At 50.9% G+C, this 14,011-nt stretch overlaps 1 protein-coding gene across 5 annotated transcripts; it reads left to right on the top strand.

The window, feature by feature from the left end:
* Positions 1-1,878: 1,878 nt before the first annotated feature.
* LOC115280995 (carboxylesterase 3-like) lies at positions 1,879-12,523 on the top strand. 5 transcript variants are annotated; one of them, XM_029926173.1, is made up of 14 exons: positions 1,946-2,027; positions 3,190-3,394; positions 3,499-3,637; positions 3,807-3,940; positions 4,466-4,619; positions 4,723-4,827; positions 5,466-5,567; positions 5,936-6,073; positions 8,056-8,136; positions 9,191-9,338; positions 10,222-10,371; positions 10,523-10,601; positions 10,707-10,903; positions 11,971-12,523. In XM_029926173.1, the coding sequence occupies exons 1-13, from the start codon at positions 1,946-1,948 to the stop codon at positions 10,900-10,902; spliced, it is 1,713 nt and encodes a 570-aa protein (XP_029782033.1). In that variant the 3' UTR covers position 10,903; positions 11,971-12,523. The 5 variants fall into 5 exon arrangements, with proteins under 5 accessions (XP_029782034.1, XP_029782033.1, XP_029782032.1 ...); XM_029926174.1 differs by having other exon boundaries at positions 1,879-1,957; positions 10,707-12,523; XM_029926172.1 differs by having other exon boundaries at positions 10,707-12,523.
* Positions 12,524-14,011: the final 1,488 nt, after the last annotated feature.

Genomic DNA, 14,011 nt, shown 5'->3' with positions numbered 1-14,011 from the left:
CCACAGCATGCATGCCTCTGCACGTTTGTCAGCCCTGCGGATGCACAATATACTTTCTAAAAGTGGGTTCCCAGTACAAGTTTTTTAATCATCTTATTTTTTAACAGCTTTGTTGGGGAATGATTTACATACTTATTTTTTAACAGCTTTGTTGGGGAATAATTTACATACAACTAAATTCACCCACTTGAGGTGCGCCATTTCACAAATTTGGCTAAATATATGAGACATACAACCACCATCACGTCAAGTTTTAGAACGCTTCTGTTGCTTCAGAGTCAATCTTTAGACATGACCTTTGGCCTCATACACCCACTGAATTGCTTTCTATTGCCATAGTTTGGATTTTCTAGAATGGTATAGAAATGGAATAATTTATTGCCAGTTTCTGTCACTCAGCACGTTTTTGATATTCAACCAGTAGTTTCTTGTTCTTGCAAAGTGGTATTCCATGTATGCTATGCCACATGTTATCCATTCACTAGCTGATGAGCATTTCAGTGATTTCTAATTTTTGGCTAGTTTAAATAAAGTTGCTGTGAACATTTTCAGACAAGTCTTTGTGTGGACATATGTTTTCACTTCTTTGGTAAATAGCTTAGAGTAGAATTGCTGGGTTGTACGGCAAGTACATGTTTAATCTTTAAAGAAAATCCTAAACTGACTTCTAAAGTGACTATGCCATTTTTGTACCCCACCAGCCATCTATGAGAGTTCTAATTGTTCCATAGCCTTGGCAACACTTGGTCTTATCAGTCTTGTACATTTGATTAATTTTAGCAGGTATGTAGTGGTATCTTACTGTTGTTGGTTCCTGTTTCCGTGTCTTTCTCTGTCTCTCTGTCCTTGTCTCTGTCTTGTGTCTCTCCCCTCCTTGCTCTCACTCTCCTGCATGTACCTATGGATCAAGGTTCATGGAGAGGGAACGCCCCCACCTGGGAGGTTGCCAAAGACAATCCAGGAAGGTGCACTGGTTATTTTCCATAGAGGGAAATTGGATCCTAGGATTCTCCAGCTCTGAATGCTAGCTGGAACCCCAGGACAGAATCTGGCATCTTCTGTAGACATGACCCTTGCCCTGTTCCTCACTGAGCCAGCACTTCTGTTTGAATTAGTAAATATTTGCCAGTGCCTCACACTCCCCACCCTCCCAACCCCCCAGCCAGCCATGCTTCTGACACTCAGGTCCAGAAGAGAGTCCTGTCCTTCCATAGGATAGGAGCTGTCCCAGAGAGATAGACATCTGGACAGACCCCTGTCCTGAGGCAAGAACAGGTTTCCATTGGCTCTGGTTCCATGCTTTGTGTTTTCACACATGTGACCCCACTTCAACCCTGTGAGGTGGTTCTCATTATCAGCACTCTTTTATGGATGATGAAACTAGACCCAGAGGCAGCACTTGGCAGAGCCAGGATTTGAACACAGGAGATCTGGCTCTTAAATCACATCTTCCGGGGATTTGGAGTAGGATAGGAGTTGTGAATAAGAATTTCCTGCTCCTCTTCGTCCATTAGCTCTACCTGCACACCTCAGCTCCTCCTGGCCAGGAGCCCAAGGGCCTTTGGAAGGCAGTGCTCTGCTTCTGCCCTGTCACTTGAGGAACCTCAAGAGAGTGGGCCTACATGATAAAGTCACCCCCAAAATACACCCTGGCTATACTGGGTTCACTGAGTCAGGAGAGCTAGTATTTGAACCCAGGGCTGCAGAGTTCCACAGCCCCAGCTCTTTCCCTTTCCTGGGATTGTTACATCATCTACACCCCTGCAGAGCACTCTCTGAGCCCTCCTCCTAGGCACTAAGCATTGCATGTTAGGGCTGGCCACCAGCCAGAGGAGGCGGTCTGCTGAGGTTTTTGTAACACGGCCCTTTAGAGATTGGTTGTGCCAAACAATGGGGGCTTTATTATACCCTGCACAACTCCTGCCCACAGTCAGTTGTGAGCAACATGGGGACAGTGGTAAGAATTGGGTCCAGGGTCCTGGGCTGGGTGGCCTGTCTGCTCCTGGCATTCCCTGCTACAGCCACTGGTAAGACACACCAGCAGAGCCTGCAGAGCTGGGAGCTTCGGGGTTGTTGGGAGGACTAGACTAGAGGACAAGAGTGAGGTAAGGGTGGGGAGGGCTGGGCAGCCTCTGAGCAGGAGCCCTCAGTCCTAAGAAATGCTGGGGGTTGTGCATCCTCTCAGGCAGGGGTTCTGTCCTGGCTGTCGTGTATGTGTGTGTGTGTGTGTGTGTGTGTGTGTGTGTGTGTGTGTGTGTGAGAGAGAGAGAGAGAGAGAGAGAGAGAGAGAGAGAGAGAGAAATATCTCCAGAAAACATGATTGTCCTTATGTTTTAAGGGCACCCAGGATTCGTGTAATCACTAAGATAGACACAGAAGTCACTGTCTTGAGAAGAGGCTTACTCACAGGTCCTAGAAACAAGAGGCATGCAGGGAAGCATGGGGTCTGTCAAGAGGGAGAGGAGGAGAGAGGAAAATGTGGGCAAGAGCCTTTGTTGTTTGTTGTTTCCCGGGGAAGGAATGGGCAAGGCAGGCTAAGCAGGTTTCAGATTGGCTCATTTGAAGATTTTCAGTGGGCTCTGGGGCATGGGGCTGTTCCTAGCTGTGTGGTACCTGGTCCTCGGGTGATTAGGGCAGGTGGTTAGTGGTGGAGAGTCTGAGAAGCCCACAGAGTAGGCGGCTGGGGGCCTGGTCTCTGGATTGGTTGGTTTGCCTCGGAAAGGCACACCTCTCAGTGAGTTATTTACTCACTGTTATCTCTAAGAATTGGCTAGCCCTAGGACCCACAGTCCCTCCAGAGTCCCCTCTGTCAAAACGTCAAAATAAAGAAAATGAACAGATGTGGTTATTACACTTAATTTAGCAGATGAGGGATCTGAGGGTGAATGGCTAGCCCAAGCAAAACCCCACAGCAGGTCTGTGGGTCTCGGGAGAGCCTCCCTCGAGGGACTGGTCTGGCCTGGAGGAGAAAGGTAGCCATGCCTAGGCTGGAGGAGAAACTGGGAGGTAATCATAGGGCCCATCTCACAGGCCTGCTGGGAAGGTCAGTCTGAGCATTATGTGCAAAGACCTCAGAACACGGCCCACAGAGTAGGTGCTCAGAGAGTCAGTGTTTAGTGAATTCACTTGCCACTCCATCCCCTGTGGAGGCTGCAAACTCACTCCGTGGCCCTCTGTCCTACTTCTCAGGGACTGAGGTCACTCAGCCTGAAGTGGACACCTCCCTGGGCCGTGTGCGAGGCCGGCAGGTGGTTGTGAAGGGCACAGATCGCCTTGTGAATGTCTTCCTGGGCATCCCGTTTGCCGAGGCACCTGTGGGGCCTGGCCGATTCTCAGCCCCGCGCCCAGCACAGTCCTGGGAGGGTGTGCGGGATGCCAGCACTGCCCCTGCCATGTGAGTAGCCGCGGTGGAGGGGGGCAAGCAGGCAGGTTGCCAGAGTCTTGATGCCAGGGCTGGTGGGCTGACCCACTGGCCCTTGGATTCATCCTTGGCCACAGGTGCCTACAGGATCTGGAGAGAATGGACGGCGGCAGATTTGTGTTGAACGGAAAGCACCAGCACTTCCCTATTTCAGAGGACTGCCTGATCCTCAACATCTACAGTCCAGCTGAGGCTACCATGGGGGCCAGGCTGCCGGTGTGCAGCCCAAGGGGCCCTGTTTGCCCATCCACCTCCACCCTGCCCATCCTCTCTCTAGCCCCGTTCCCGTACTGCCTGAAGGGGGTCCCCAAGAATGCCCTGGGTTGATGGCAGAGTAGCTGGTGTCCCAGGAGCTGGGGGTCACTGCCCCATGGCTTCTCTGCAGGTCATGGTATGGATCCATGGGGGCTCTCTGGTGGCTGGCGCTGCCACCTCTCAAGACGGGTCTGCCCTGGCCGCCTATGGGGATGTGGTCGTGGTCACGATCCAATACCGTCTGGGGCTCCTTGGCTTCCTCAGGTAAGGTTACCAGCTTGGTGGAGGGCACTGCTGGCACTGGGAGAGGAGCCTGTGAGGGGAGTTCGGGAACTAGACCTTTAATGCAGATTTCTTAGGCAAGCAGAGTGGCTGGAGACCAAGGGCCCCTCCCCCATGCCATCTGGGGTAGAGAAGGAGGCTCCCCATCGCTCCACCCTGGGAAAGGGCTCAACCAAAGCCAGAATTATACAGAGAACTTGGTCCTTTGGACTGAAAGTGTTGGCTCCTGGTCTGGGGCCAGGATCCCAGCAAGGACTGGAGGCAAGGAGCAACAAGCTCTGGCAGCACTTGAGAACCAGCTCTGGCCAGCTGCCCAGCTGGGCCCACCCATACCACATGCTGGGCATGTGTCTAGAAAGCATGCCTGATAGCCAGGCCAGATTTGGAGAACGGGGAAGGGTCCGCTGTCCTGGTGGCTGGTTCAGAGCCAACCTGCAAAGGCTGAGGAGAGTCTATGAGGGGAGCCAGCCTGCGCTAACCACTGCCCCACTGCGCCCCGCCCCCCAGCACTGGAGATGAGCATGCACCTGGCAACTGGGGCTTCCTAGATGTGGTGGCTGCTCTGCACTGGGTGCAGGGAAACATCTCCCCCTTTGGAGGTGACTTCAACTCTGTCACCATCTTTGGCAGTTCTGCTGGTGCCTGCATTGTCTCTGCCCTGGTGAGTCACCCCAGGGAGCTAGCAACAGTACCTCCTGCAGCCCCAGACCTCCCAGCTCTTCTGCCCTCCTCTGACAACCATCTGTCTTCCACACTGCTTCCAGGTCCTGTCCCCGCTGGCTGCAGGGCTATTCCACAGAGCCATAGCACAGAGCGGAGTCATCACCATCCCCGGGTTACAGGCTTCTGATCCAAGACTCCTGGCTCAGGTCTGCCTCTATTTCATCCTCTTACCCGACATGTACCTACCACACCCCCCATCCTGTGACTGCCCTGATGTCCCAGAGTGGGTGTCACTGGCGGGGAGCCCCTTGTTAGCAGAGATGAAAGGAACATATGGCCTATGGAAGCTCAGAGAAAACCTCCAGTGCCACTGGGGCACAAAAGGATTTGGGAACCTGTAGCCCCAGCCTTACCTTCCACTGACTCCCCAAGCCTGCTCAGGCCTTGGCACCCACTGTCATCCCCTTTCTGCCACATTGGCCATGCTGGAATCCCTTCTCTCTGAACCCTATTTCATTTCCATATTCACTCTGGCAAAACTTTCCTGACCCTCCTGGGTCTGGGAATATAATTAACTAGTTAATGACACTGTTCTCAGAGCAGTAAAGGGGACTCAGCCACCCACACAAATAATGACAGTATGATGTAACGGCGGACACACAAGGTGCCTAGGGACCACCCAAGTTGGTGGGTTGGTGGCAGTTCTCTGGTCAGTCCCAAGTTCCCATCTCTAATATCATTGTCCCATCTTCCCTATAGATGTAACTCTTCTCTGTGGGAGGCAGAGGGCTGGAAGGTGGGGGGTGAGAAGTGAGGGAGAGGCAAGACTCTTATCTGTCCCCAGAGCTTCGCCGACTTCCTGGGCTGCAGCTCTACCTCCTCGGCTGAGATGTTGCAGTGCCTTCGGGAGAAGGCAAACAAGGAGCAGATCCTTAACATGAAGTTGGTATGCCTACCTCTTGGGGGACATGCGATGGCACAGAGGGGTCCTGTCCAGTTCCTGTGAGAGCAGAGAGGCAATCAGCAGTCTGGGGTGAGGCTTGGGGCAGCCACCACTGATGGGAAGGGGCTGAGGACCTGACCTGGCCTGGGGGCATGAATGCAGAACCACCCCAGCCCTGAGGGTAGGCTCTGTCTTCTAGGGAAGAGGCCTACTTGGAAAGTCTCCCTATTTCCCCTGGGTCCTCTAACCGTGGTGACCTCTATCCTCTGTAAGGCTCAGCTGCCCAGGAATACATCCAGGTTACCCCTGAAATGCCATCTTTGAAGGCATGGGCCTGATTGGGAAGAACCCTGCCTTGCTTTCTCCTGCAGAACACTACAGCTAACTACACCATTGATGGCACCTTCTTTCCCAAGAGCCCCAGGGAGCTCTTGAGGGAGAGGAAGTTCCACTCTGTGCCCTTCCTCCTGGGTGTCAACAATCATGAGTTTGGCTGGCTTATCCCCAAGGTGAGTGTCTTCTGGCTCTTGTGTCCTTCAAGGTCCTGTCCCAGCCAATCCTCTGCTACCCCAACTTCATCACCAGAGCTTGTGACATGACACTCCCATTTGATAGGTGAGAAAGTAAAGAGGTTTAAGGGACTTGCTTAAGGTCACACAGATTAATTTTCCCAAAGCAAATGTTTTCTTCCTGGGAACCAAGCTTTTGCACAAAGTAGCCTTCTGGGCAGTACTGATTCGCAGCGTATTCTTGCCTTGGGGTCTGCTTTATACATCAAGGTCTATGAGACTGGTTAGTATGACTCTGTGTCTGAGAGACTAATTACCTGAGACTTTCAGGTTTCAGACAACACCAAGCCAGTGAGTAACAGCATGGCCCAAGTGCCTTCCAGTCCCTTCCAGGTAAACAGGGCTCCCTACACAGAGTGTTAACATCATGCTTTCCTTCGAGCATCTTTTCCTATCATTCTTCTTCTACCCATCTTCACAGTGATTAACTTTAATGACTGCAAAACCTTCCATAAAGGAATCATAATAGTCCTTACTTTCTGCACTTAGGCACTTTCTAGTTTTACAACTGAAGCTAAGAGGATGAACATTTTCATGTCCACAGCTTTTGTCCTTTGATTTATTCCTTTGGAATTGATCCCGAGGAAGGTGACATTTGGGTGTTTGCTGGATGATAGGCTCATGCAATCTTGACACTCAAGGATAAAGCATGTAGGAGTTTCCAGGCCAGACGTGTATGTGTGTGCGTGTGTGTGTGTGTGTGTGTGTGATGGCTGATGAGTGTAAAGGGGAAACAGTACCCTGGACTCTGGTAGACAGCCTTGGCCCCACACTGTCTACTTAGAGCCATGAGTGGAAGAGTGAGAAAGAGCCAACCTGGCTAGTCTTGTCCCAAGACCTGGACAAGCCTGCCTGGAGCAGAATGCTGTGCCTGCGACGTATAGGCATGTTGGGTCTCAGGAACAGGGAGCTGCTCCCCTCTTTGCTGGTGCAGAAATTCTCTTCACTTTCCTTGTTATCCATGTGGGCACGACTGTAGATTTTTCGACCAACCAGATGTTTACTAAACGTCCATGTGTAAGCTTTAACCACGGAAAGTAACCCATACCCTTTCTGGAGACCTCTCCACTTCTTATGTATTGCCACTGGCCGAGCACTTTGTGAAATTGCTACTATGCCAACTTAAACTATTGCCAGCAGCTAGAGTCCACAGGTTTCATTGCAAGTTTACCAGCTTTGCAGATGATAATTTTTAAAATATCAACTTCATTGAGATGTAATTTACATAACATAAAACTTAGCCTTTTACAAAGTGTATCATTCAGTGGGTTTTAGTATATCCGCAAAGTTGTGCAACTATCACCACTATCTTATTCCAGAACATTTGCATCACCCTAAAATTCAGCCCATACCTATTTGCAGTCACTTTGCATCCCATCCTCCCCAGGGCCTGGCAGCCACGAATGTACTGTGAATTTGCTTACTGTATGTCAGGGTCTTCGTAGTTACTACTCTGGTCTTCATAACAATCCTATGAGGCAGGATGTTGTCATTCTTTTTTCATAGATTAAGAAACTGAGACACAGAGAATTTTAGTAATGGGCCCAGGTCATGGATCTAGCAAGTGGCAGAGCTGGGATTTGAACCCAAAGACTGTGCCCTTAAAACTGTAACATATAAAGCCAACATTTCACTTTAAAAACAACATTTTAACTTTCCCTGTAGGCCCTGCTAATCACCTGGGGGTCTTGATGTTATTCTGTGAAAATGTTGAACACCTTTTGGGACTGCTATGACTCACGTGCCTGTTATATTTGGTGCTCTTTCCTCCCTCCCTGATTTGAGGTTTATCTTTTCAGGTCTATGGACTTGTGGGCTTCATCACACTTAGCTCTGTTCACAGGACTGTAAACACTTGCTTGCTCATGGTTCGGAGTGGGCAATGATCAGGCTGTGCTGAGAGGACCTTGATGTCCCCACAGGGCTGGGGTCTCCTGGATAAGATGGGTCAAATGAGCCTGGAGGATATGCTGGCCATATTGAGACCCTACTTAACCATTCTGGTGAGTCTAAAGGGAAGAAGTGGTAGTCCAGTGGGTATCCTATCCAGAATAGTAGGGCACCATCTTCTTCCTACCCTCCAACCTCCACAGCTACCCACACACCACCAACCCCCTTGGTCCAACTGCTAACATTTAGTTCCACCTAGAAATCCCCTTGGACGTGAGTCAGTATAGTTCTCAGAGGAAGATCATCATCATCATTTTCATCATGGACTGCCCCTTACCGAGCCCATATTATGTGCCAGAGACTGCCGTGCTGAGCACTACAAAAGGCAATCATCTCCTTCAATCCTCACTGCATCCCTGTGAAATATACTTTCATTATCCCGTAGATGGATCAAGGTCTCATGATAAGGGCAGAGGCAGAGTTTGAGCCGGCTCTGATCCCATAGCTTCAGCTCTTAAGATCATCCAGTCAGGTGTGGAGCAAATTGGATCTGGAGTCCAATCCCAGCCTTGGCTACCTGTCCTCAGTTAGCCTAATCCCTTTGAGCCCATTTCTTTATCTGTAAATGGGGATATACCTCCCATACAAGGAAAATGGATGGTCTATTTGGAAAGTCTAATAGGGAGCTAGTATTGAAAAGTGCTCAATCTATGCATATTTCCCTCCCTTCTTTGGAACCCCCAGAGCCCTCTCCGTTCATACGACCTCATCACTGCTCTCTGGAGCTCCGTGGAGCCCCCATGATTTGTTCTCTCACCAACTCCCTGGTTAACGTCAACCAGGCAATAGCTCAAGACCAGAACCCTTAGCTAGGAACTTCACGTAGTCTGCCACATCACCCTGCCAGGCAGGAACTGACTTTGTGGGAGGCTCAGCAACCTATATGAGATCACGTAGCCAAGCAGCAATTGCAGAAATAGCATTTGACTCCAGGTCTGACCTTATTCTGCCTCGACATTATCTAGCACCACCAAGGGAGGCAAGGGCTGGCCCCTGGCACACGAGCCCTGGGATATGAAGAGGCCATGCTGGAGGGTATGAGGTTTCTTTGGAGGGTCTGCTGGGCTGTGGGAACTGAGCATGCCTCAGCCTGGCCTCCTGCCCCAGGAGGTGCCCCCCGAGATGATCCCCACCATCACAGAAGAATACTTAGGCAGCCGTTTCGACACAGAAGCCATACGCAACGCCTTCCAGGAAATTATGGCTGACATTATCATGATCTTTCCCAGCGTGGATTTCTTAAGAAACCTCCGAGGTGAGCCTATCCCTGTTCACCTGCCCTACCCTTCCCATTTTGGCCCAGGAGCTGGGTTATCATAGGCATCATGGCCCCACACCCTGGTGCTACCCCCACACCTGCTTCCTCTCCAAAATGCAGTGTTAATAGTGACTCTGGCAGGTCACTCTGCAGGGGAAAAAACCAAGGCTCAGAGATGTGCAGTGGGGATTTGAGGGCAATCTGGCTGTGACATCTGTCACAGTTGATCGCCAGGGTTGATTCAGTGGATCTGACTGGCTAGGCAGGTGTTCCCTTCCTCCCTCAGTGCTCCATGTGTGTCCCTCCCAAAGCCACACGATCTGTCAAGGACAACCTTCCCCAATAGAGGAAGACCATTCTTCAGTCAAGGGCATATGAGTAGTTGTGCTCCCCTGCTAGAACCTCCAAACAAGCTCTCAGAGAGGTGCAGTGACTTGTCGAAGGTCTCTCAACAGGGCCCATCCTCAATTCTCAGGCATTCATTGATTTTTCCCACATTCAGTACTTCTCCTAGGAGAAAAGTCTTGCTTCCTCCAAGCCTAGTGGCTAGTCCCTGACACAGCCCTAGAACAGCACCACGTTCCTATCTTTGTGACCTCAGGCAAGATACCTAACCCCTCTGTGCCTCAGTTTCTTCATCTGCAAAATGGTGACAATAATACACTTTAACCCATAGGTTGTTATGAGGATGAAATTAAGCACATGGAATGGTGCATGACAGCCAGCAAGTGCTCAGTAAACGTTTGCTGATAATTATGGTGTCATCATCAGTACTGTTACTGGGGTTGGTGTTTCTGGTGTTACCAGGAGCCAGTCCTGTCAGAGGTAGGACCTGATCAGGCTGAGGGTACCTAACTCTGATGCCACCCTCTCTCTACAGATTCTGGAGCCCCCATCTTCTTCTATGAGTTCCAGCATCGACCCAGTTCTTTTGGGAAGATCAAGCCAGAATGGGTGAAGGCTGACCATGGGGCCGAGATTGCCTTTGTATTCGGGGGTCCTTTCCTCACAGATGAGAGCTCCCTGCTGGGTGAGGGCAGATAGACATGTGATCCCTGGGCTGTAGGCTCCAACAGGTTAGCGTGGGGCTTGCAGGCACAGAGGTCTCCAGTCAGCACAGGGAACCCTTGGGTTCTCTCCAGGACCCACCTGACCTTGATCCAGGTCTGTTCCTCCCCTAGCCTTTCCAGAAGCTACAGAAGAGGAGAAGCAGCTGAGCCTCACCATGATGGCCCAGTGGACCAAATTTGCCCGGACAGGGTGAGTGAGCAAGTGGACACACCTGGTTTTGGGCCTCTACCAAGCAGATCTTCCCCCAGGGGATAAAGCAGACAGCCTTGGCCTTCATTCATTCTTCCCACCCAGGGACCCCAATGGTGACGGGCTGCCTCCTTGGCCTCCATTCAACCAGTTGGAGCAATACCTGGAAATCACCCCGACACTACGAGTTGGCCAGAAGCTAAGAGAAGCGCGAATGCAGCTCTGGACAGAGATACTTTCCGCCAATTTCCAGCAGTGGCAGCAGAAGAAGAAGGGCAGCAAGGCCCAGGAGGAGCTCTGAGGCAGGGTGTGGGCCTTCTTGGCTGGGGGCTAACCCTAGTGGTGGCAGAGTCCCAGCAACACTGCTTCTTTCTCCCCCTGCTAAGAAACTTTAACTCAAATCAAGCTGATGTATAGACATGTCCCTTAAGGAATCAGCCCCTCCATAACTGGCATTGCGCTCTGTTGAAATGTCACTGGCTTCCCACCTTATGGGCTTCTGTACAAACTCCTCCCTCTTCTTTCCCCCTTGCTTCATAGCAAGTTCCAGCTCTTTCCTCAAGCTCCCTCTTCCAAGAAGCCTCCCCTGCCTTCTCTAGGCCCAAGTCTATGTCCATTACAGCATAGCCCACTCCAGGCTAGCATTGTCTGTGTGTGTCTTTCCTGTCTCTGAGAATAGAAATCAGCTTGACCCCACTCTGTGTCTTCCATACAAGGATCAGTAGGACCTGGAGTCAGGGGTGTTTGAAGAGCAAGTAAAAGATTGAGAAAGTATGTGAATGGTGACTGCTGGGTGTGAACCCAGGCTCTTCAGCCACCAAACCTATGCTCAGTCCTATACAGATGTCCTCCTTGGCCAGAAGAGTGAATGGACCCCAAAGGCAGTCCTGGGGTAGGAGGAAGTCCTGAGACCTCAAAGGATCCAGCCTAGAACGGATCTTAGCCCCCAAAGGCCTCTAACTCAGGCTAAAGGAGATCCTTTTCTCTGTGCTGCCCAGACTTGTCCCCTGTTCCCCTGCACAAGACAGAGCAGAATCCAGCAGGGCCAGAGCCCTGACTCTTAGCCTCTGAGATGTCAGCTTCCTGGCCCTAGTGCTTTAACCCTTTATGGCCTGGGTAGGCTCCTCCCTGCCCTCCCAGCTTGGGGAGACCAACTTCTGGGGAAGCTCAGCACAGCACCCACAGCACCTACCATGACATAGGAGAAGAGATTGGGGGAGCGTGTCTGGACTAGTGTATCAGTCAGGCAGTTGTCACAGAAAAGAAGAGGCCTACCCACTCAGGCTACAACAGGTGAAGAGGATGCGGAGGATTTCAGCAGGGGCAAACATTTCTCTCTCTCTCTTTTCTTTCTTTCTTTTTTTTTTAGGATCAATGCGCCACTCCCTTGGAGCATCTGGATATTAATACATATCACAAGGACTCTCCCTGCCCTCACAGGTCATCCTACAGGTCTAATCCCATGTATACCCTTCCTCCATCAGACTCAGTTCCTGGCTGCTGAGGGTTACATGAAAAACACTTGCAATTGACACCAGGACTGTACCAGGAAGTCCATTTTGGGCAGGGAGGAGACATAAATCCAGAGGGACACTGAGTCATGCCACTCCCCTGATCAAGGGCTCCCTGTGATTCTCTGTCACCCTTAGGGAAAGTCCAAGTTCTTCACATGGCATTGAAAGCCTTCTGTTGTTATCTCCCTTCACCAGGGGACACATCAGGGAAGTGTGTCCCCACAATCCAGTAGAGAGCCTGACAAGTACCCGAGCCCCAATCACAGTGTGCCACTAGGGGGACACAGAGGGCTGAAGGAGCATAGAGGCGTAGGCCAGCCCTGACATGTGCATACTCTCGCTCTCTCTTATCTCTGTTGATATTGTTAATATTGTTACTTAACAATATTAAATCCTTTCATACAAACATGGGGTGTCTTTCCACTTGTTTACATCTACTTTAATTTCTTACAAAGTGTTTTGTGGTTTTTACAGTATAAGTTTTGGACTTCTTTTGTTTGGGAGCCTCCAGGCCAAGGAGCTGCCCCAGGAATTATCAAGTCAACAGCTGAGCTGAGCCTGTGCTTTCTTGAGAGAACCTGTGGATACAGAAGTGACTGGGCACACTGGCCAACCCACTCTTGGGGGGTCCTATCTGTATCCACCATCCATGGTTTGGTGTTGGCTTCCCCCACCCCTGGCACTGGCCTCTAGGCTTCCTCAGTGTTGGCCATCTATGAATCCTTGTTAGCCAGAAGGTCCTGAAGGGTCCTTAATGATGCCATCCTGACAGACACACACTCTCCCTAGGTCTGTAACTACTACCTTTGACGCTGTTTGGAATAGAGAAGGGTAACTCCACCCCCCCATTTTGATACCCTGGTGAGGGTCATTGTTGACCTGCTTAAACATAGGACCTCAGCTCAGTGAGAGGATCCTCCCACCCTTGCAGGTACCCTTTAATGCCCCTGTGGTGGGATGTCATGTCAGAACCCTGGTGGGTCCAGAACCGTGCCCTCTAACTTCATCCCAGGCCCAACTGCTAGGCCAGTTCCAAGAGGCTCCTCTCTCTGGGACCTGAGATCTGGCCTCTAAGAGCAGTCCATCCCTGGGGCACCTGGCTGGCTCAGTCAAGTGTCCGACTTTGGGTCAGGTCATGATCTCATGGTTTGTGAGTTTAAGCCCTGCACCACTGGGGTCTCCATTGTCAGCACAGAGCCCGCTTCAGATCCTCTTCTGCTCCTCCCTGGCTTGCACACTTGCTCTCTCCCTCTCTCTAAAGTAAATAAACCTTAAAAAAAAAAAACACTCTACCTACTTGTCAGATGTGTCTACTTATGTCTGTAGCCCAGTAGTGGACCAGATGGGGCTTCAGTCTTCCCCCACAAACAGAGGAAGCTGGTTGACTCAGGACAGAAGCCACCTAGTGCTACATATCAGAATCACAGATTCTTAACCCCAAGGTAAGGTTGCTCCAAGGACATTTGGCTGACCCAGCTACCCATTCATCATCCCCCATGCCCCATGGGAACTTCAAATGGCACGCCTCTTTCCTGAGGCACCCGGTCTGGCTCAACTGCTCCCTATAAGGACCAGGTGAAAGGTTGTTTCCTCTTCAGGGAGAGATGGCAGGAGTGGAGCCAGCTGTTGGCAGGACCACACCTTAAGGCCCACATAGAACTGGCCAAGTTGCTGCACAGTTGGGTTGAGGAGTCTATATGCAACTGGCCCCCAGGCCTAGCAGGTGGATTCACAGTCCTGTCTGCCTTCTCTTCCACCCCTGCCCCTTGTCCTCTCTCCCCTAGTTTGGCCCTTGCTTTGAGTGACACATGCTTAGTGCATTCAGGTACCATTCAGGTAAACTAATCTTGCCAGGTCCTAGGCAGAAGAAACAAGTGGCTCTGTCACCTCCCTCAA

This window comes from Suricata suricatta, chromosome 16 (genome assembly GCF_006229205.1).
Source record: "Suricata suricatta isolate VVHF042 chromosome 16, meerkat_22Aug2017_6uvM2_HiC, whole genome shotgun sequence".
In the NCBI taxonomy this organism is placed as follows: domain Eukaryota; kingdom Metazoa; phylum Chordata; class Mammalia; order Carnivora; family Herpestidae; genus Suricata; species Suricata suricatta.
The sequence above is the reverse complement of the archived record's forward strand: the minus strand, read 5'-3'. Positions and strand labels throughout refer to the sequence as shown.

Bases quoted from the DNA above. Each gene is read 5' to 3' on its own strand.
- LOC115280995 (XM_029926173.1), top strand. From the start codon at position 1,946: ATGGGGACAGTGGTAAGAATTGGGTCCAGGGTCCTGGGCTGGGTGGCC. The intron at 4,620-4,722 runs GTGAGTCACCCC...CACTGCTTCCAG, and splicing joins CCTGCATTGTCTCTGCCCTG to GTCCTGTCCCCGCTGGCTGC. The intron at 4,828-5,465 runs GTCTGCCTCTAT...ATCTGTCCCCAG, and splicing joins ATCCAAGACTCCTGGCTCAG to AGCTTCGCCGACTTCCTGGG.